Below are 25070 nucleotides of genomic sequence, written 5' to 3'. Positions count from 1 at the left end.
TTTTATATATAATTTATGTGCACATCGAAAATAGAAGTCGCAAAATATTGTTGAAAAAAATGTCAAAAGAGGGTTTCGTAAAAACCAATAGAGAAAATCTGCCGAAAATAGATATATTTATGGTCTGTAGAAAGAATTCATTGAAAAAGTTCTTAAATGTAGTCATGTTTATTAAAGAATTGGTAAATATGTAAGATTTTAAAATGTGTTAATAATTGCACTTACTGTTTTCCTTCAACATACTACTGACTGTTTAACCCAATATTACAAAAGGATAACTTTTTTTGTCACATAATCCTTAACAAATAAAGCTATCAAATAAAAATAGTCTGAATTGACAACAGACCGTGGCTTAACCTCTTTATCATGAGTTTCGCATAGTCACATTGATAGATAATTATGAGAATCTCTGAGTCACGTGACACCCACGTGACACCAATTTGAATAAGTGTTTTACCGCCTTCGATTTTTAATAATTTTTTTTTGCTGAACGACATAAAAGAAAAAAAATTATAACGCACCTTCGATTCGGATTAAAATTATGTATTAAAAAATTATTTTATCTAAAATCGCAAAACAACCCTATTTATATTTTAAAACTCAATAGCAATTTTCCTAGGGCAAATAATAAAAAATAATGGAATGTTTTAATTAGTTAAGCTGTTAAACTTTATTACATTCTCATCCTAATCAGAAGGTATTGGTTTTATGTAAAATTTCACTTTGTCGGTTTTCATCAAATCCCTACGTTTTGAGTCTCCCTCAGAAAAAAAAAACAATTTTTATGAAGGTGTCTGTCTTCTGTAGTCTATTCTGTAGGCACAGTAAATTTCGAAATATTGATCAGATTGGATTTTGCTTTGACAAACTTTTTCAAGGCCTAAAAAGAAAGAAGGAGTTCGCAAACCAGCTATTTTGGATGAAAATTCAAAAAGTGAACGCATTTTCAAAATATTTACAATCATTTTTTTCAAGACTTAAAAATTCTATGTACAGCTATTCATTCTTGCATTCAGTTTATTCAACATTCTTTGCAAGTCTTCGATTAACTCTGCCATAATAACCTTATCATCTGCGAACGCTACTCCAAGTACCCTTACTGTTTCGAGATCCAGACCTTCTTCGTCGAAAAGAGCCATCCTTAAACACTTGTACATGAATAATATAAATAATCATTAAGACATAACGCATCCTTGTCTAACTCCTTACATAATATCGATTTACCCTTCCCATTTACCCTTACACTCGCTTTGCTAGCCGTATATATTGTTTTATAGCTTGTAGGAGCCATCCATTGACTACATACTCTTTCAGGACTTCCCAAAGTTTACTTCTTTTTGTTAAATTCTATTAAATCCAATACTAAACAGGGCCTGTAAATGTAACCACCATATTTTAACTAATTTATTTTGTCACATATATATTCATATTGCAGTTGAATGCGAAACGCATCGGAAATTACATAATGTCTACAAGGGCGGTGGAAAAGTATTTCTATCAGGACCTCGTTACAAATTCCAGATAAAGCACGGCTAAAATAGCGTTACAGAACTAGTGTGGTCCTCTCTATTTTTCCCGATTAGCGCTCGACCAGGTATAGGAAAAACTATCCTGGGCATTACATATCCTGATCGAAATTTCGAGATGGGCCATTCCTTTTTTGTTCAATAATACCATTTTCAGACGGAAAACAGTAACATAACCTAAAGTTGTTTAAAATGTTAAGTTTAATGTTTGAATTTAAAAGTTTTTTGATTCAGAAAATAATCCTTAAAAACCGAAACTAAAACAGGGTCAAATTGTGTAACAAAAAACGAACATAATATAAAAACAAAATGTTTAAGATTGTAAATCCTCTATTAAAAACGCGAGCATAATCTAAAATATTCAAAAAATGTGTCTTCTTTAAAAACCGTTAATTTTTATTAAAAGATGAACTCTCAACAAAGTTCGCGAATATTAAAATAAAGAGTAAACTTCAACCAAAAATATTTGCATTTTCAAATAAATAGTTGAATTATTACGGCAAAAAAAACAGGATTTTTTTAGAAGTTGAATTTTCAAATGGTAATGTGGATTTAAAAAGCAAAATTTCATTTTCAACCAAAAAGGATGACTTTTTAACAACAAAAATGAATTTTGACCAGATAAATAAATTGCAAGAAAATAGTTATTTTCAACAAACTAGATGAATTTTTAACAAAACAGTGGAATTTTCAAACACATAATTAAATTTTCAATTTAAATTTTTTTAGAATAAAGTTGAATTTAAATCAAAAAGTGGTTTTTTTTAGCCAATTAAGATGAATTTTATCCCAAAAAACATGAATTCTCTTACGAAAAAGGTTAACTTTCTAGATAATTGATATTAAAAAAACAAAGAATATTTCAAGGTTAGATTGCAGAATAGGGGCGAAACCTGTCACCTCTATTTTGGCAGGAAAAAATTTTTTATTTAGTAACAAACTATGAGAGTCTTTAATTGAACGATAAATGAATCGATTTGATGAGGCAAAAATGATCAATTTTTGTTACTATGATGTTTCAGATATGGGTCCGTCACGATATATCGTAATGATCATATTTGACGAGAAGTTGGAAATGGGTAGTGATTTGACCAACATTATTCTTTTTACTAGTTATAGAGGCACCTTTCCGCCCCCACGAAATGTTGGAAAAGGGTAGAAGTTTTGACAAAATTATTCTAGTGACCTGTCTAAGGGACGTTTCTCGCCATTTGGATGTTTACAAGCACCTAAACGGTAAGTTTAATATGATCATTCCGATATCATGACACATCCATATTTAAGATATCGTAATAACAAAAGTAACAATAATTTTAAACTTCTGTCTGGTCAAATCGCTTCATTTATCGTTCAATTAAACATTTTAATACTTTGTTGCAGAAAAATACTGTTTTTTACCAGCCAAAAAATAGATGACGCCCATATTCTGCAATTGCACCGATTTTAATTTTAAATCAAAAACACTTAAGTAAAAAAAAAAAGAGAAAAAATAGTAAAAGGGGGAAGAGAAATAGGGAAAATAGTGTGAAATCTGCATATTTAATATAGAATCTTTTATGAATGGAATAAAACCACTGATGATTTAAATTTATAACTTTTAGTTTATTATTCTTGATATTAATTAAATTTTTTTTTACAGAAATTCCCTTAAATTTCCACTTTTTTCAAAATCCCTAACTTTTCCATTACTTTCCCTGGCCAACGAAATTCTCTGACTTTTCTTTAATTTCTAAGTCTTCCCAGACCTGCAGATACCCTGGTTTAATCTTCTTGACTATTTTCATCCAAAAAATTTTCCTTACCTTCCGAGATTATCCTTTGAAAAATCCTCAACGACTGCAACTTCTGATGATGTCACAACAACCATCGTAAGGGCAGTATCCCATATCTTGATCCTTGTGTAATTTTAACACACGACACTACAGGTTTTTTTTTCTCACCAGTACCTTCGCACTGTTATATTGTTTATTTATGAACACGATAGCCGTTCACGGTAACGAGGTGTAAATTTGTATCAGGATTTCTGATCAAGAGATCGTAGCACAAACGTGAATGCTGCGGCCTCAGACAGTCTACAGAGTGGATTTATCGAAAGCCACTCTCCAACCTCTGACAACTTTCAATATTTATGAAGCCACCTCCTAAGCGCCAGTTTGCGTTTCCTAGGTCAGTTATGATGGTATCTTTTCTTACGTTGTCTCGAATTACTAATAATGAAATGACAATAATAAAAACGTCTCAATCGGTCCTTCTTCAATGAAAACTAGTCTTAAGTAGCAACTGTGCACTTGTACTGAGCGGACGTGACACTTTTGCCACTCACATAAGCTAATCCTGTCATTAGGCTTTGACTTCAATCGGTTACTATTTTAGATTTTGCGGGGTGTTTTCGATTTGATTGACGGAGAGCTTTCAGGCGAATGTGTTTTTGTAGAGACTTTTAGTTTAGTTACGTGGAGGCTTCAATATACTACACTAGCGTGGTCCAAACACTTTTTTTAAAATTGAATTTCAGTCACGTCTCAAGAAAAATTCAAGGAATCGTTTCCGCCCCATAAAGTTTAAATTTGACGTTCCGAACACTTTGTATTGTGCCAGGGAAATTCCCCGAAAATGTTTTAAACCAATTTTCAGCATGCATTTTTTGTATTCGGTGAGTCAGAATTTTGCAAGTATTCTATAAGAAATTTCAAATTATTTGAACAATTATTGCTTGTTAACCAATTTTAATATCCCCTGCATATTATAACGAGCCCGCATTTTTTGGAATTGATGACACAGGAAAAGAATGTTAAAAATAAACGATTTTGGTTTTCCTATCAAATCATGAATATTTAATATTTTCCAGAATTAATAACACAATTAATGAATGTTAGGAGGAATATTTTTGGATGTAGATATTATTAGATTGTCTATTGAACTCTTATTAATCATTCACTTATGACTTTTATTGAAAAGGTGGGGAAAATTCTGGTTTTTTAAATTCTCTTACGAAATTTTGGTCCATATTAGGATATTTTTCAAGCAAATAATAATGGTTTGAACAATTACGGTTTCGCATCTTTATAATAAGCAACAAGGCAGAAAGAAATTAATAAAAACTAGAATTTTCTCCAACTTTTCAATAAAAAATCAGAAGTGAATAATTATTAATTGTTTAAACATTTATTAATGCCTGAAGCAACAAATATTACTCCTTATATTTATTAAGTGTGGCATTTATTCCAGAAAATACGAAGTTTTCATGATATAGAATGAAAATAAAAATTTTAACAAATAGATTGTTTGAACAATTGAAAAATACCTCAAACAAACAATATTTGCAAATTTGTCACTTATAGGATACAAAAAATTCATGTAAAGGTAATCACAAAAAACCCTTTCATCATGAAATTTACATGGAACAGCTATTTTTCATTTTTCGGGTCATTTTCTGGGCACAATACAAAGGGATTGGGGCATCCAATTTAAAAGTTATGGGGTGGAAATTACTCCTTGAACATTTCTGAAGTACATAAAAATAAATATTTGAATATTCAAGAGCCGGAGACGTAATTTCGAGGATTGTCTTGAACCTTGTAATAAACATTATACGCAATTTGTATAAATTTTTGGCCTATCCTAAAGTCTTAGAGAGGCAAGTAAAGTTCCGATAACTAATTTTTTCTGTGCAGAGCTATTTTGCGCTAATTAGAATTTTAAAAGAGAGAAGTTCCAAATTCTGCCAAATTTTAATTTGCAAAAAAAAAAGTTTAAATTGCAAAAATTCGAATTTAGAACAAGGAATTTTCAAATTTTGAAGAAATTCTGATTTGGAACAGTGATGTTTTTTAATTCCCTTCTTCTAAATCAGAATTATAATTCTTTTTTTTTATATTCTCGTTCCACTTAAAAAATCCTCTATTCTAAGTACAATAATAATTGTTTATGAAGACTCCCTGCCCTATAGTAAAAATGATAATTCTTAATGAAATTTCCTATTCTAAAGTGAACCCAAGTCAAAATTCTAATTCTTTGCGGAGATTGTCTATCCAAAAGTGAAAATTATCATTCTTTGCAAAATTCACTGTTTAAAAGTCAAAATTATAATTCTTCACGGAAATTACCTGTCACTCAAAATTCCCTTTTTCAAATCAGGATAATTATATTTGTTTTCCAGAAATCCCCTTTTCCAACTTAGAATTATAATTGTTTTAGAAAATTCCATATGCCAAGCGAGAATTAAGTAATTTTATTCTATGGTTATCAAAATGAACTTAATTGTCCTAAACATACGAAAAAAACTTTCCTACAAATAAAGACAAATTTCAAAAGTATTTTGGGTTTGACAATATGCAATTAATCAAAATTATCATTAACCTTAGCGTTAAATATCCATTTACGTTAGACACACCGTTTATTTCCTAAAAAAACAATTTTCAAGTAAAAGTTAAACTAAAAGAAAAGGATAGTTTCTTTTATAAATTCTCCAACTTTATGAAAATCGAATTAAAACATTAAAACGATCCTTAGATTGTTTGGTCTATTATTAAATAAATGTTTGCAAGCAAAAATAATAGATACTCTCATATTAGAAATTAAATTGACATTTATTAATTCTGAATTTTCCAGGCGTCTAACATTATTGATGTGTTTTTACCCTTTTTCAATGAATTTTGATATTTGTGTATCCCAAATTCGACAATTAATAAATGCACTATTCTGATCATCTTCCTCATAATATGGAAAAAACCAACTATCTTTTTTTGGTATTTTTACTGGGCTCTATGTCGCTATAATAAGCAAATTATATTTAGATCAACTTGTATTCAGACTATTTCAATTTTCCATCTCAATGACTACATATATTACTCCAATTTTCTGTAAAAAAAAACTGAAAACAAAAATGAGACATGTTTAAAATTTAAAAAGCGATTTAGGACATATAAATGTCTATTTAACTTTACTGGTCACTCAAAATTCTGTTGATTATTAATACCCGGGTACCCAAATGTTTCCATAACACGGGTATTGGCCAAATGCTCATCACTAATAATTAATACATTCGAGAGAAAAATCCCCGTCACTGAATCACATTCCCGCGAATTTCCCGATGAACAAAATTCCCGATTTTCCCGGCCAGGTAGACATCCTGATAACATTCAGTCTTAATTAATTTAGTACAGCACTACAGACTTGACTAAATCTCTATCTTAAATCATTCACGTGAGTCTTACAGTGGTTTTAAATCAACAAGCATAAATATACACACGGTACGCGAGAGTAACGTTTAAATCGACAGTGGTCTTGCGTGTGGCGCATTTCAGGTCAATAAAAGTTGAGATACGACTTTTTAAATGGAAGATGTACCCTGGCAGCTCTGGCAAAACCGGTCCAGAAAGGCCTTTCATATGGAAGGTTGAAATTGAAGCAAGTGAAACAAGCCACGAAATTGCGAAGCCGGTGCAACGACGACGCGACGCGACGCAACGCGACGCTTCTGAGAGAGTGCGAGCAAGGTGGCTGCGCTCGGCCGCCCGCAGAACATTCACCTTGCCTCTCAATTACACCTATAAGCCCACACAGTGCAGAGTCTGAGGCTGTCTTTCGCATAAATGCATCGAGCACGTGAGCAAAGTGCACGTGTGTTTTTCTCCGCGCACGTTCCTTCGAACGCAATGCCGACTGTGACTCTCATGATTCCCACTATCTTGAATTAACTAGAAGTAGAAAAACCCTCTTCGCTATTCGCTATCCACTGTCCGCAGCGAAATATTACCTGTAGCAACGGCCTTGATCTTCGCCTATGGACTATCTACTAATGGTCCAAGTTCCAATCAAGATTTATAGGCGTATTGTAGTGTCAGATAGACCCTCGATTAAATTTACAAATTTCAGAGAATTTCACAGAAAATCGAGTTGTATTAAAGGATCATCGAGAAAAAAATCAGTTTTATATATTTTGTGGAAATAATTCAAGAGCAGCGAATATAAGTGATAACTGAACAGAGTTTTATATAATTTTCAAAATATTCCAGATAGACTGTAAAATTATTCAAGTCTAATTATAACAAAGTTCCGTAGGTTTTAAAGTGAGCTTGAAATAAAAACGTTCGATAACTATTGTGGAATAAATCGATAAAGTCTTAAAAAAATTCGTGGAAATTAATTTAGAGATACTGAGTATTTTTGTAAAGCACTGCAGTATATGAACTGGAGAACGGAGTTCCCTAAAATTCGAAACGATTCGGAAAATGCGCCTGAAGGGTACTCTTTGACCTTGACAACAGCGTCATCTGACACTCGAACTCTTTGGTATCTTGAAGTTATTCGAGCAACGTCAATACAAAAGAGCAGTGAATATAAATTCATTTTTGATTAAAAATGTTAAACTACTGTTTAAAATTAATTATTTACTACAAAATTTCTTGTTAAAACTCAATTCAAATTCAAATTTCTTCTCATTAGTCCCAAGTTATGGTGCTGTCAAAGCTACCCAACAGGCATATACTCCATGAACAAGTGTGTATGCTTTGTTTACTATTTGTGGACGTCAATTCTTATAGAGGTGGTTGTACTGTTGGAATAGAGGTTAGTAAATCTTGTTGAGCACACTTATTTTTTTCATTTTGTATAATAATAATATATTTGAAGAGGTATTATCATTCTGGAAACAAATTTATAAACCGCCAATTGCAAATTTTAGTTTCGCATCATAATTTGTTAATTCTAAGTTCATTTTTTGAGTATAAATTTGACATAGCTGATTCGATTTTTCGTAGTTTTCGAAAAAATAATCTTTCAAATAGTTGCTACACGCCATATACAATTTGAAGAAGAACTGTTCCCATCGGCCGTTAACTTTTTTGAGACTTTTGTTTGATGAAGAAATATTTTATTTTATAAGAGATAAAATAAAAAATTTCTATTCGAATTTTTTTCGATGGCTCAGTTGATTAGAGTTTACGACGTGGCGTGAGTTACCTTTATGGTTAGATAGTTTTTGTAAGGTTTGACCGCTCCAATTTGCATTTTGCGGAACTCTAATATAGATTGCATAACCTGCGCGCCAGCATATATGTCATATAGCTTTGGATTTTAAAAGCTATTGAAACGTTCTATACATCTAGCAAAAATGGTTCAAAACATCGTATAATCAGACTTTCTGACTTCCACTAAAAATTTTCAACAAAAAAAAACGAATTTTCAACAAAATATTTCAATTTTGATCCAATAATATAGTTAAATTTTGGGTTAAAAAGTATATTTTCGGTAAAAAAAAAAAACAATAAATTTTCAACAAAATAGTTAAATTCCTAACGTAAAAGACGTATTTTCAACAAAATGGTTTAATCTGAAAAAAATAATTGTATGTTACGCAAATATGCTCCCTTACATAAGTTGAATCAGTAAAAATTTGTACTAATTCCCATCGGTGATGGAATTCTAGATATGAATCAGTTATTTTGGACTGATTAATGAGTCAAACTTGTTAATTAATCAATAAAAATAACTGATACATGGCTAGAGTTCAGTCACTGATTATAATTAGTACAAATGTTAATTGATGCAAATTTATAGAGTCTATATAAAGCCAGACCTGACACAAGACTGCCATAAAATTGTTCCATACTGGAGATAATCATTAATTTGAAATAATAATTTATGTAAAATAATAAACTTAATATAATTTATAGATAATACACAATACATGTTAGTATATTAAAATTAGAAAAGATTAGTTTGCTTATATTCGTGCTTTTAATTAATGAGTATTAACTGTAGGATCGTTATGTGCTGTATGGCGGTCTGCTCTAGTAACATTTTCAGTTTAAAAAATTAATTCTCAACAAAGAACCAAACAAAAAATTTCAACAGAATAGTTAAACTTTCAACCAAAAAGATGATTTTTTAACCAAAATAATCAATGTTTACAAAAAATGACCTATACAACGAAAATAGTTCAGCATTCAATCCAAAAGATGACTTTTAACCTTGAAGATCAATTTGATAAGAATGGAATTATTTGAATGGGTTCTATGAATTCAATTCGCATTTACATGAGCGAATAACGAGAAAAGGGAGAAACTTCTTTAACACAGGGATAAGAGTGTGAAGTTTCAAATATAAAAGTGATTTTTAAAACTATTAAGTTATCATTTAACTGTACCGTTGCAGAACAACTTGATTTATCTTCAGTTTGGTGCATTGAAAATATTAACGTGGATTTATATATTTTACCCAGAAACCGTTCGACTGTTCAAGTTATAAGAGATTGAAATTTGAAATTTTGTATTTTAACGGCATTTAATTTAAAATAGCCCATAATTTTGAGAGTCTCCATTTTACATATGTAACTTATTGAGCGTAGGAATTAAGAAATTTGTAACCTTCAATAGGGTTGTTTCGCGATTTTATATAAAATAATTTTTTAATACATAATTTTAATCTGAATAGAAGGTGCGTTATAATTTTTTTGTTGTATTGTTCAACAGAAAAATATTATTAAAAACTGAAGGCGGTAAACCACTTATTCAAATTGGTGTCACGTGGGTATCACGTGACTCAGAGATCCTCATAATTATCTATCAATATAACGATGTGAAACTCATGATAATGGGGTCAGGCCACGGTCTGCTGTCAATTGTGACTATTTTAATTTGATAGCTTTATTTTTTAAGGTTTATGTGACAAAAAAAGTTATCCTGTTGTAATATTTGGTTCAAGAGTAAACATGACTGCATTTAAGTAGTTTTTCAATGAAATTTTTATAAATACCATAAATATATATATTTCCTCTATTGTTTTTTTACGAAACCCTTCTTTGACATATTTTTTAAACAATATTTTGCGACTTCTATTTTCGATGTGCACATAACCAAAACAGCGGCACTGAAAAAGATATTTGAAAATCACTGACACGTGAGCTACACAATAGTAAACAATACATAAAAAATATTTTATTAGCGCTTTTATAATTATTATTTTATATACTATAAGATCCATTTATTGGAAAAATTATATCTGACTTTGGAAACAACCCTATTGTAAGCCTAAATGTCAAAAAAGTTTTACTTCGAGTACTTAAATTTGCAGTTCAGTTTTGATTACTTCAAATAACAAAATTTTCAGCTTTAAAAGTTGTAACTTTTAAGTTTCACTTAGAGTGAAAAATTGGTTGTGATCCGGAAATAAACCGAAAAAAGGCAGGGAATTTTTCTTCCACTGCAAGCATAATGTTATAAAAAATAGCAGAAATAAGGCATAAAAAGCAGCAGATGAAATATCTCTTAATTTAACTTTTATGATCGCATTAATAATTTTACACAGAAAATAAAAAATTTTATTTAAAAATTATGACCACAGATTTTCCGAATCAGCTCACGAATTTGCGGCATTTCCTCATCTTTTTCAAGAAGCAAAAAATTCCCGAATTTCCCGGATAGCTAGGCACGCTGCTATTAGATAACTGCCTTAGATAAAAATGCTTATCCTCTATCCTAAATTATTGCCCACCACCAGACAATTGAAGAGTCAAGATTCTCAATCGCATGGGAATCCAAGTATCTTGAATTACTAACATAAAGGTTTAAGAACTCAGAACTCATTTTCTGATAGCCTGAATGGATATCATGTTCGGCTTGCTCGACCTCTATGAGATCCGATGAGAAGGTTAAATGAAATTGAAAATTTATCAAGATGTATCTGGCTATACTCACATTAATGAAAAAGTTTAATCAAGCCTACATGTGATTATTTCAGGGGTCACAGTAGTTGAGCAGGTTAATTGTGGGAAAAGTATGGCAACTTTTGTTTAAAAGAGAGTTTTTTTAAAAGGGGATGTTTTTATAGAGACATAATAAACAAAAGTTAACCAATTCGACACTGTCGAGCGGGAGGTTTGACACCGAGGATGAGTGTGTGCAAACGATGGGCACGGTCGAATGTGAGCCTTCAAACTCGATTGTCGAGAAACCGGCTGAAATTGGGATGTCTTTTTCTGCAGTTTTCGTCTCCCCTGGCTAAACATCCGGGCAAATACGAGTACTTCTAATAAAGTCAGATGCAGCCGCAGGTTATCACTGGTTCTGATCAATTTCATACAGTGATACTAACATTACATGATAAAAATTGTTTGTGATTATTACAAATCTTCTTTGAAGTTTATTGAAATCGGTTTAACATAACCGATTTACGGTCTAAATCGCTAGTATAACCTACAATTGTACAAACTTCATCTTCTTTGAAATATAGTGATTTCATACTAAAGATGCCCATTGTTTGATTATACATACCAATCCAAATACCAACACATTATATATAATAATTGCTGTGACTGAGAATGTTTTAACTAAATAGAAATCTTGAACATAAACAATTTCCCTCTTCCGATTCAGGAAAAAAATTAAAAATTCTTCCGTGAAACTCAGTAAAACTGTTTAGAAAATGGCCTCGTTTTAAACTCAATAAAAACGAGAAAAAAAGTTCCTTTTCCAATACGGAAAAAAAATTAAATACGAACATTTCTTCTCCTTCATTTAAAATTAGAATTATTGTAAAATTCAAACGTTTTCTGTACATAAATACTTGAAAGTTGAATTATTTTAATTTAAAGTATTTTTAAATCAATAATTAGTCAATTTTTATTTTTGCAGAAAAACTCAAAACATTCACTTACAAATCATAATCTTTTTAATGGAAAAACTTAAATTGTAACGTTCACATTTTAAATTTAACCCTTAAATTTTAACGATTTAAGGATTTATATTTCAAATGATTTAGTTTAAAATTGGAAAGGAAAAATTCTTCCCTCAAACTCAATAAAACTTTTTTAAAAAATGGCCTATTCCAATTCAGAAAAAATAACCTAAATTTCACCCCTTCCCATTTAATAGAAATGTGAAAAGACATATAAGTCCCTCTTCAATTAAAGGAAAAAATTAAAGGAAAAAATTAAAACCAAAAATATCCTTCTTTCCAGCTCAACAAAAATCTAAAAAATATAACATTTATCTTTACCAATCCAACACAAAAAAAGAAAAAAATTCCTCGTTTCAAACTTAATAAAAATATAAACAAAAACGTTCCTTTTTCAATCCGGAAACAAATTATATACAGAAATTTTTTCCCTTTATTTGAAAATTGGAAGAAGTTTTAAATGGTTCAATTTTGAATTTGTATTCTTTCAATAAAATTTAACACATTCACTTACAAATTAAACAATATTAATAGAAAAATTATAATTGTAACACTACAATTTTAACGATTTTCGGCTTTCTATTTCAAACAATTCAGTTTCAAGTTATTTAGTTTTGAACATTTCATTCCCTCTTCAAATTAGAAAAAAAAATCAACTCAATAAAAATGTTAAACGTAAACAAGTTTCTATATTCAATTCAGTATAAATTAAAAATTCTTCCCTGAAACTCGATAAAACTGTTAAACAAATGTCCTCTTCCAATTCAGAAAAAATGACAAATTTCTAACAAATTTGAGCTTGAGAACTCAATGAAAATATTAAAAACAAAAAAGAGCCTTTTAATTTGAGAAAAAAATTAGAATCCAAAATTACCTCCTTTTCAACTACATCATAATCTCAAAAATAAAAACACAGTGAAAATATTAAAAATACAAAATATGCCCGCATTTAAGTAAAAAAATCTAAGAACAAAAAAAATTAAATTTCCAATACGGGAAATAAGTAAGGGCGAAAATCTCTTCCCTTCCTTTTAAATTTAAAGTTTTTCATACAAATTCCTTTCAAGTTAAATTCTTTTTATTTGAAGTAATTTCAAATTATTAAGTGTTATTTTTACAGCAAAATTCAAAACTTTCAATTAAAAATTAAGAAAGTTTAAATGGAACAATTGAAATTGTGACATTCAAAGTTTAAATTGAAAAATGTATTCATATTAAACTCATAAAATGAATAAGTTGAAGCTGCAATCCAAAAAAGTATGTGGTGTGATAATTCAATTCTTTCACAGAAATTTCTTTAAAGCCTTTAGCTAACTCTTCAATCTTATGTTAGAAACGATTACGAGAAACAAGAACAGTAAACGTTATGTAAACAGAAACAAGGCCTGTGAGGATAATTAAATGACTATTAATCTCGAAATTGCACGGATTGTGGACGAGCCTTTCACCCTATCACAATCATCTGCACACCTCTTCTGTCAGTCACACTCTACATACGCCATTTAAGTCAGATGAAAATGTGCGATTTAAATATTTCTCGCCTTCGTGCGTATAAGCATCAAGGCGATCTATATACATGTAAATTGATCCTTTTTTTATATTCGAATCAAATCCAATTGGTTCAATCCAAAGCGAAAAATTATAAAGAGCAGATGGCATGCTCATCAATCACTATTTCTAGGTAAGTACGTCGAGTGTGCTGACTTTCAAAAACGAAAAAAGTCTCTTGTCAGAGAAAATACAGAAGAATCTTTAGACTTTCCAATTCTCTGCACATCCGTTGTATATCTGTTTATTTTCAAATACCAATTACTGAGAAAAAATGCAATTATTTTGAATGCAATTATTATGAATGCAATAAACTACAAAGTTGCGCGCAAAGTAATTAATATATTATACTGAACCCATTCTTATGTTAAAATTAGTTAAATCGACCGCGTGTGCGTTAATAGTGTGCCACATGCCAAACACGTGAGACCTACGCGCATGGAATAACAATAAAAATGAATGAGTCCTGAAAATTTACAAATTAGTAATTAAAATATTTTACGCAAAGAAAAACATAATGAAATAAAAACTGTGACTACAGACGTAGCCTAAATTCAATCACGTTTTTTCTTACAGAAGAATTGTATAATCTTTATAATTTTTTAGTACCAAACGAAAAATAATTACCAATCTCAAACTATTTAAATTTGATTAATGCAGGCCCTTTTTAATCGAGGTAAAAAATTGTCGGTCATTTCCCGGATAGTAAACATTTGTCACGGTCATTGGAATGAAAAATTGTAACTCTGAGAAACCTTAAAACTTTTTCATCTGAAATAATAAAAACTCAACTTGAAATTATAGCACTGAAAGTGGAACTCTTGAATTATAAACTTTTACAATTCAACCTAAAACAAATTTCAATTTAGAAATTTTGTATTTATATGCTCAATAATTTACACACGTAAAATGGAAGTTTTTAACACTTTCCAATTTAACAATTTAAAAAAATATATATTAAACTGCAAAATTTTAATCTTTTATCAATGGCACGGTTCGAAGATGTATGGTTAAAAAATAGAAATTAACGCTTTTATTTTCAATAATTCAAATTAAAACTTATCCTTTCTTTTAAATCATATTAATAGAAATGTTAGAAAGATAACCTGTCCCTTTTCAAATTACAAAATTGAAAATAAAAAGTAACCAAATTTATATCCTCTGCAACTCGATAGAAATCTTAAATAATAAAAAATTACTGATCGCCCAATTCATAAAAATTAAAACCAAAATTCCCTCTCTTCCAACTCGACAAAACTTTAACAACAAAAAAAGGTCCCTCTTCTAATTCAGAACAAATTAAAAATCAAATCATTCTTTAAATTTATTGAATATTTAATAACAAAATTTCTTTTTTACAACACTATAAACATTATTTAATCAAAAATTCCCCTCTTCCAATTCTAAAACATCGAAAAAAAAATTTTCCTCCTTCTCAACACAATAAACATCATATATGTGTAGTGTGTATATGTTATAAAATTTCTCTCTTCTAAATAAAAAAAAAAGTAATAAAAAGCTCTTTCCTCAACTCAATAAAACTGTTTCAAATAACGCTTTTTCCAATTCACAAGAAAAAAAAACTTTCATCCCTTGCAACTCAATAAAAATTATAAAAACAAAAAAGAGCCTCTTCCAATTCAGAAAAAAAAATTAATAAATAAAATTTCCTCCCTTACATGTCAATAAAAGTTTTAAAACCAAAAGAAGTGTGTCTCTCTTTCAGTTAAAAAATACTTTAAACCCAAAATTCCCTCCCTTTCAACTCGATAAAAATGTTTAAAACAAAAAAATCAACTTTTCCAGTTCAGAACAAAATTAAAAATAAAGGTTAGCCCTTTCATCCAAACGCTAAAAAGTATCCTTCTTTCAATTCATGAAATATTAAAAACTGAAATTTCGTCCTTTTCAACCTCTGACAATTCATAAAAAATTAAGAACTAAAATTTCTTAGTTTCAAACTCAATAAAAATATTAAAAATGCAAAATGTGCGCGCCTTAAACTCAAAAATCTGTAAACAAATAAAAATTTCCTGTATCAATTCAGAGAAAAATGAAAGTACCATTTTAAATTTAAAACTGAAATTTGAACCCTTCAGGGCTTTCTATTTCAAACAATTCAGTTTGAAATTATTTAATTTTGGAATATTTGATTTATAATTAAAGCATTCTTAATTGGATCGGTTGAAAATGAAATATTTTATACTTTAATAATATTTTGATCGCATTGGAAATGGAACGAAACATTTAAATATAAATCTATTTAATCGAAAGTATTGAAAAATTGAAAATCGTTTATGAAGATTTAATCCGACGTTTAAATTTGTTAAACGAAGCAATTAAAAATTAATTCCTGGATCCGACTACGGTAATCTCATATGCTGAAGATCCTTGAAGCCTTTCAGTTAATATTAATTTTTTTTTAAAGTTCAAAGAGATTAAAAATCGCAACATGTTACGGAAAAACATTTTTTTGAGGCTCAGGTGAAATATTTGCCATTTCTATCAATCGCATGGAGCAGAAGTCAATAAGATGTTCATTAATTCCTGCAGTTGGGTTCTAATTACAACGAAGACGTGCTGAGAACTTAATTAAGCGATCTTAATTACCGTCGATGCCTAATCGGATCGAGGTCCAGCTTGGTCACCTTCGGGACAAGCTTTACTTTTTGAGTGGAACTGAAAGAGTGAAGAATTTCAATAATTCTTTAAAGGATCGCTAATCAAATAAAAAATTATACGGCATGAATATGTATCAAGAATATTCTACAAAGTGAATCATATTCATCGTATCTAGAAATTAATGCAATTCAGAAGAATAGTAATTGCAGTTGAAAACTTTACTAGGGTTGCTAAAAAATCTCAATTTCGAATTTCCCTGATATACGTGAAATACGTGGATTTTTCAAGTCAAAAAGATAAATCCTAGACAAAAAATGGAAGAATTAAATTTTGATAAAAATTAATTTTCACTGAAGAAAAGAGGATTTGTCAACAAAATAGATAAATTTTCAAACGAAGTAATAAAGCTTCGATAAAAAAAATGAATTTTCGACAAAAATTGTAGCAGTTTCTATTTCCACTGCAAAACATTTTAATCATTAATGAAAACCAGTTGAATAACTCAACTAATGAGTCTATTTTTGTACCAAAAAGACCTAATTTTAAAAAGGTACTTGAATTTTCGCCTTGAACAGATAAATTTTCAACTTAAAACAGAATAATTAAATGTTTAGTAAAATATTAATTTCCAGGCAAATAGCCAAATTATCAAACAAACAGAAGAATTTCCATGAAAAAAAAATCAAGTTTCTATTAAAGACGATAAAGTTTAGACAAAAACCCAAATAGTTAAATTTTGAGTTAAAACAATCAATTATCAATAAAAAAAACTGATTTTCAAACAAAGAAATCAATTTCCATTTGTTTTTAATTCAACCAAGAAGATTAATTTTTTTACCAGAAAACCCTAACTTTTAACCAAATACATTATTTGTCTATCAAAAATTTAATTTTTAAAATGAATTTTCAAGCTATAATATTTTACCGCAAAAGGCGAATTGGCAACCAAATAGTTGAATTTTTAACTGCAGAAGATAAATTTTCGATCAAACATGGAATAGTAACATTTTCAGTTAAGAAATAAATTTTCAAAAATATATACATATCATTTTCAATAAAAGAGTTTAATTTTTAACAAAAAATATTTTTCAAAAAAATCGATGAATATGCGCGGAGAGAAATTTCGAGAGATTAATTCATGGAATTGATCTTTGATTTTATCACACTTTGATGCAAGAATTAAAATCTCGAATCTTTTGATTTTAAAACAATGGTCACGAAGTTTAAGACATTAGGTCACATCACTTTGCTCTCAGATTGCGAATTCTTTGCTTTTAGATAATAAAATCAGAGACTTTAAATCACGTCAAAATTGTAGCTCTAAAATAACGCGTCTGCGTGAACTCATATCTTGAAATTTCTCTCCGTGGAGACTAAAAAAAATAATTTTGAACAAACTAGTTCCACTTTGAACTAAATTATTTGAATGTTCAACCAAAACGTTGTGATTTTTAACCAGAAAAGATGCAATTTTCTCCAAACAGTTTTAAATTGCCTGACTTTTTGGCATCCCTGACATGCAGACATTGGATTACCCATTTCATTTTGGACCCAGAGAAAATATTTCTTCAGATTAAAGAAAACTTTATTTTATTTGAGAAAAATTTTTTAGTTCAAAGAAATTTTTTCTGAATCAACGAAAGCGTACAAATTAAAAATGTGATCGATTAGTCAAATGTGGATGTTGTGATTAAATTTTTATGGGGGGAAGAGTAGAAATTTTAATTATTTTCAGTCAGTAAAACCACTTTTGCCAATACGACGGATATTGATAATAGTTTATCTTTTCATACCTTTACTCCTACTGAAAAAGCCGTAACGGGATTTGGGCAATCTTTTCAGGAAACTCGTTTCGACCAGTTACCTTGATGCATTTACGTGAATACAACTTTTCATTTGTATAGTTGAGATACAAATGTAAATCAAATTCCAAGTTTACGCAAAATTCACAAATTTGATCAATCTTTCTGCGCCAATATCAAACTGGGACTCTATCAAAAAGAGTTTTCAAACACATGATTCTTTTTTTAAAGTTCATTTAGTCAAGTAGGTAACATTAAACCTGATTATGTATTTTTTTACACAATCCTCATGGAGAAAAATACATATTGAAAAGTAGATATGAAAAACGTGTATATTAAGTCATACTATATAGATATAACGTATAACTTCCAATATCTTCTATGCAACATACGAGATATTGACTGAGGAAATCTGTTTATATTAAAAATATAAAATCTAAAACATTGAAGTTAATAGACAACAATTCAGATATTTTGGTTCACTATTTTGCACAGGGTGCCCACTAAAATTTAACTCAAAATACCCGGCTATTCCCCAGGGTTTTCGCAGTAAGTAATCAAAACTAAACTGCAATAAAGTTTTAAAATAAAAAAATACTCATTCCAACTTCAAAGATTTTAAAACCCAACATTATCTCCCTTGAAGCTCAATCAAAATCTTAATAAAAAAATGTTCTTATTCCATTTCAGAAAATAGATTAAAGCCCATATTTCCTCCCTTCCAACATAAAAAATATATCAAAAATAAAAAGTGCCCTTAATTTAACTCAGCTAAAAGTTAGAAACTCTTACAATTCAGAAAAAGTATAAAATAAAAAAATTTCCCTCTTAGATTTTCATAAAAATGTATGACATGCCTATCTTTTAAAATCTCTAAAAATCCCTTGAATACTTCTTAAATCGATTAAACATAGATATTCTGTAAAAGTCTTTGAAATCTTTTACAATTCTATATATAGTCTCTATAGAAATTATTTTAAATCGTTTAAATTAAATTGGTCTCAAATTATTTGAAATTATTTCAAATTCCTTGAAATCATTAGAAACAATTAGAAATCCCTTGAAATATTTGGGAATACATCGAAAACGTTAAAGTTAATTAAAGCTTTTTAAAACCCAATGAAATATGTCCTGAAACCTTTTGAAATGTTGTGAAATCTTTAAAATCTTAATATCTTGTATACACACAAAATTCGAATGATTAATCCCTCAGTATTCAGGAATAAACGGCAATAAATAATTCTACTTATTCAATGATATTACGTTTTAGTTTAATAACAAAGTAGATACTACCAAAAACGATAACAAATTAAATTAATAACAGTTGTAAACAAATTGAAAATTAGCAGGATATTTCATTTTTTTATTTTAACTAATAATTGAAGCAATTTCAATTCATTCAAAAGCTAATCAAGTTTTTAAACAAAAATGAATTCAAGATTTTCCAGACATTTCGATGCACCATTTTTATTATACTGAAAAACAATCACGTGCGCTAAGCACACCATTTTTTGGTCTCACGCAATTTTTAAAATAAAATACAAAATTTTTTTATTTAATAGTATTGATTATCTAAAATAAAACAAAAAAAAATTACTATACAATATTTTTGTGTTGACAATAAAACAGTTGAACTATTGTTCAAAAATACCAATTTCTAACGAAAAACAGTAACATAACTTAAAATTGCTAAAAATCTTAAGGTTAAGTTTTAAAGTAAAATGATTATTTTTTAAAGGGATTTCTAATTTGGAAGACGATACTAATTTTGTACGAAAAACACTAATAACATAACCTAACATAATGAAAAATGTACTAAATTTTTAATCTTCTTTGAAATTTTAAGACTTGTTTAAAATAGCAGAATTCCGATAAAAAACTTTAACAAAGCCTTAAATTATTCCAAAACTGTACAAGCCCCTTTCAAATCTATATTGATTTTTCCGTTGAAAACCGCTAGCGAAGCCTACGATTGTACAAAAACATTTTGTCTTCTTTAATATATACTGATTTTTTATTGAAAATGCCAATTTCCAGTGTAAAAAACATTAACGTAACCCAAAACTGTTGAGAAGTTGTGAATTTTCTTTAAGATATAATTTTTTTAAACTAGAAATACTAATTTCCGGCGAAAATCAGTAATATAAGATAGAAGAAAATTGTTCAGAATTATACATCTTCTTTGAAATATAATAAGTATTGTTTAAACAAACCGATTGCCTATCCTGCTGCGGCCCACAATTCTTTAAAAATGTCGAACCTTTAAATTGTCGTTATTTTTGTTTTAAAACGTAAATTTCCGTTAAACAGAAAAGTTAACAAAAGTGAAAAATATAAATTGTTGGAATTACACATTTTTTATAAACCTGATGTTTATTTAAAAATGCCCATTTCCGATGTAAAAAGCTAAAATAACTTAAAATTGTTGAAAGTTGTAAAACTTACAGATGTTTTAATAAAAATTCTAATTTCCGACGAAAAAATTGAACGAAATCTCGAATTTTTAGAAGTGCGAATAATATAAAAACAGTTGAAGATATAAATATTTATTTTAATGTAGTTATTTGCACATTTGTGTTTTTTCTTCCACTATAGACAAAAGTCGTCTTTTGCATACAATTTTAATTTACAAATACTCATTCTATTCTCTAAAAAGATCTTTACTATTATATTTCTCTCGTATATATAAATTATTATTTAAAAAAATGACTTACCAAAAACAATTGCACGTATTATTTATAAATAAGATAATTGACGTAACAACGATAAGAACAGATTTTTAAAGAACCTTTCACGAAGTAGAATGAGCTTAATGATTATGACATTTTTATCTTGAATGTACAACTAAGAAATCCTTAAACAGGATTAAAAGTAGATTTAATTTTTTAAATTACAAATTTAAGATATAAAATAATTTCAAGTAATGAAAAGTCAATCAGATATTCGACAAAAATGCCTACGATTCCTTCGAGATATTTGTTAACCTCACTTTTTTTAAACAGAATTAATTTAATTCATTAAATTTTTTTGTCTTTCTTGTCAACTTCACAAAGCGATTGAAAGATTATGATTTTTTTTTAAACTTCACTGTACATATAGAACATTGTAGATTAATGTACAAAATTTTAAACAAGATAGAAAACAACTTTAAGTAATAAGAAATCAATGAGGTGTTCGAGAAGACTGTGTACCATATTTTGGAGATATTTTATAACAACACGGTTTTAGATACGAGTAATTTAATTAAAAACTTTTGTTTAAAACATTTATCAACGATCAGTGAGCCTTTCTTGTACATTTTATAAAGCAAATTAAATATTAGGCCAATTTTAACTTGATTGTAAACCTATAGAACTTCCTTAAGATTAAGCAATGTTTAAGTCAACTATACACATAGAACTTAAAAGAGATTAATCGTGGATTTAATTTTGGAAATTTTAAATTTAAGTTAATCATATAAATCAACTACAAGAAACATCACTTTTTTAGGTAGGAAAATAAAACAATGATTTATTTTTTGTTACTCTCGAACCCTGTATTAACAACTAATTAAAAAAACCTTAATAACCAAAAATCCATATGCACAATAATTTTATAAAAAATAATAACTGCACAATGTGCCCAGCTGCAGCAGACGCAATTTGAAATGCAAGTGTAAACTGTAGCGCTCTCGAGAGCGAAGGGCTGTGAGGTTATTTTCTGCTCAATATTCTCAGGAGCATGAAAAGTAAAGCACCATGACTCATTTACAGACGACATGAGGCTAATGTTTTGGTCTAAATATAAAAAAAAAACATTGATTATATCCCCAAATTCTAAAGCTTATTGCAAGAATAAATAATTGCAAAGTCAAGTCACGTCAACCGTAAACCTCGAATAGAAAAAGAAGCTCAGGAAGCTCAGAAACCGAACTAATTGAGGGCAACAATTTTCATGGATAAAAAATAAATGCAGATCATCAAATTTCCTGGAATAGTGGAAAACCGAGGATACTGACAGTGAAAAAAGGAGCAGAAGAACAAAAAACAGGGTGGTCCAGAAATGTGTGTGGGAGATCAAACGTACCTTAAAGGCAGTTTTGCATTTTTCCCGCCGTTTCAGGTTAGTCTGACACACAGGTAAACATCTCACGCGTGAGAATTATGTAACTTTTCTTACACGACTTGTAAATAATTCTACTTACCGCTGATCGTGGCGAAAAACGTCAGGACCGCGCACACACACTCTTGCACTCTTGCTTGACAGCAACTGAATGCATGCCGGCCATCTTGAATAGTTGGGCATGCGCATTCACAAAAGCGCGGGACCGTCTGCTAGATTCAAATTACTGTTTTTTTTAGCATTATAGCCTATTGTGTTCCATCCATCCCATCATTAAAAAGTTCATGACACCATTTTTTATTGATGAATCGAAACTATTTTTAAATATTTGATGAGAGCTATGCTGTCTTATTTTATTTTACGTCTGGAAGCCGTCAAAGTATGATTTAATTTGCAACATTCGAAACTATTGTTTTCGAGAAACCCGCGTTCATGATTGAATGAAGCTACATATTAGGTATTTTTACTTCAACCATCAGCTAACTTCACTTTGTTAAAAGTTGAGGGGAAAACAATGGATCAAATGCATGGAACACTTTATTTCTGTAATATCTTTGTAATTGATAATTATTATTATCATTGTATTATTTCATTAAATAGTAATTAATAAATATAAACTATTTTTCAAATACACTTATATAGAGAAAATTATCTTTTACGAAGATATTAGCAAAATAGGGCATAAATGAACTCAATCCCATACATTTGATACCTTGTTTTCACCTCAGCAATCTGCGAAGTGAAGTTAGATGTTGATTGAAACCTAATAGTTCATTTTTTCCCGTTTAAAATAAAAAGTCTGCAAACTTCAGGTTTATTAGAAATGTTTAAGGTTATTTAAATAATATATGCAGATTTTTAAAGTTCTCTGAAAAAAGGAACTTTTTAAGAGTTTTGAAATGTTTCAATAGAATGAAAAAATTTTTCTTGAAATTCCTTGGAAGATTTAAGCTGTTTTTTTTTTTATTTTGAAAAATAAATTTTAATAGAAAATTGACAAAGATTCCAAGAAAATTTAAATAACTTGTTAAGTGTTAGAAAAATAATATGGATGGCCTTCAATCCAAATTTTTTAATTAACTAGATTATAAAGTATTATAAAAGATTCGATCAAGTTTAAGAAACAATGAGAATTTTTTAAAAGATTCAAAATTAATTTAAAAATTGAAGAAACTTTTTAAAAGTTTTAAAAAATGTGCATTTTTCAATATCTGGAAGTAAGGCTTCCATTTTCCTTAATCTGGAAGATTTAAAAGCAAGTTCCCTAATTTTTTAAAATTTTAGGAAAAAATTTGGAAAAATTCGAAATAATTAAAAAAGATATTTATAAGATTTATGAGTTTTGGAAATGGTTAACAAATAATTTGAAATTTGAAAAGATTACCAAAAATTTACATTTTTAAAGATTTCGAAGAAAATCCCGAAGCTTTTTAAGTATAAAAGGCTTCAAGAAAATAAACAACCCTCTCTTGATATTACTGGAAAAATTTATAATGAGTTTATATATTAAAGAATTATTTTTTTTTTAATTTAAAAAGGTATTTTAAACATTTCAAAAAATTCTACAAATATCGAAAATACCTGGAAGATTTATTGGCAATTATTTTTTATTTTGAAAGATCTTTTCAACAATTTTACAACTCAGTTAAAAAGATTTCCTCGAAACTTCTAAAAGCACTAAATATCTTCCAAAATTCTAAAAGTAATATATTCCTTTTAAACTTACTCAAATTTTTACAAAAATTTGCAAAATGCTGAAACATAAGCAAATAATAGTTGTTCGACATGCCTGAATTCTTCCAAATTTTTTTTTTCTCCACAATCTTAGGAAAATTATATATTTATATAACTTTAAAAACAAATGAATAAATAAAGTTAGTAACTAAATGTTTATGTGATAAGCTTCTTTTTAATTTAAAATGATTTATCCCCTAAAATTATAAGTTGGGTGGATTCTTTTTTCTTTCATGGCTGAAAAATATTTTTTTTTTAAGTGAACAATTTAGTTGAAAATTCGTCACCACCTTGGTTGAAAATGTAATTATTCCGTATAAAAGATTAACATTTTGAAAATGCTGATAAATTTGTGACATTCGGCTAGTTATGAAAAATATGTTTTTCATAAACTCGATTAAAATTTAAACCTACATTTTTAATATTTAAATTTACATGTTAAGTTTATGCACTAGGGGAATATGGGGCAAAACGGGACGATTTTGCTTTAGGACTTTTTCTCGTTTCCCCTTATTCGCAGCATAACGGGATACTGTTAAATAAAATGTACGATGACCAAATTAATTAAAAAAGACTAAGATAATAAGTGATAAAGTTACAAGAAGTCGTATTTTGTATATCATTATTTCTCCGTCCTCACCGTCGAAACTTGCGCAGGCCTGGTGAACACAATTGTCGCACGAACTGCATTAGATTCACTGTTCGACAGAAAAATCATGGCATTACAAACAATCGCGACCTTCAATTTAAAACTTGAAAATATTTCAAAAATGTTTTTAAAAAAATGTAAAATTTGCAAAATTTCAAAGCCTTTTAAGAATTTTGAAAGTGTTCAAAAAAATAAAAACCTGTTAATTTTTAAAAATTAATTTTTAAAGAAAATTTAAAACCACATAAAAACATTTCTAAACATTTAGGATAAAATCTAGACAATTTTAAATTAATTTTTTTAATTTGAAAGATTTTTGAACACTTTAGATATGCCTCAAATCATTTGAACAATATACAAATATTTTAAGACTTAAAGATTTCCGATAATTTATCAAATATTTCAAAATTT

At 28.7% G+C, this 25070-nt stretch overlaps 1 protein-coding gene and 1 pseudogene across 3 annotated transcripts in view; both read right to left on the bottom strand.

Annotated features, from left to right (window-relative positions):
• Positions 1–22396, bottom strand: part of LOC117176019 (WD repeat-containing protein 47) — a 249114-nt gene extending 226718 nt beyond the window's left edge. The window contains exon 1 of one of the 3 annotated variants that reach the window (XM_033365973.1): positions 22359–22396. Coding sequence is in view for 1 of the 3 variants with exons in the window: in XM_033365972.1 (XP_033221863.1) it covers positions 3329–3393 (65 nt within the window). In the remaining 2 variants the exon portion in view is untranslated. Of the gene's footprint in view, positions 1–3328; positions 3601–22240; positions 22287–22358 lie in introns of those variants that run through there. The other 2 variants (XM_033365975.1, XM_033365972.1) reach the window with 2 other exon arrangements.
• The window catches only part of LOC117176528, a 32998-nt pseudogene continuing 24298 nt past the window's right edge, over positions 16371–25070 (bottom strand).

The sequence above is a fragment of the Belonocnema kinseyi genome, chromosome 7 (assembly GCF_010883055.1).
Source record: "Belonocnema kinseyi isolate 2016_QV_RU_SX_M_011 chromosome 7, B_treatae_v1, whole genome shotgun sequence".
In the NCBI taxonomy this organism is placed as follows: domain Eukaryota; kingdom Metazoa; phylum Arthropoda; class Insecta; order Hymenoptera; family Cynipidae; genus Belonocnema; species Belonocnema kinseyi.
Note: the sequence above shows the minus strand (reverse complement) of the source record. Positions and strands in the feature narration are given on the sequence as shown.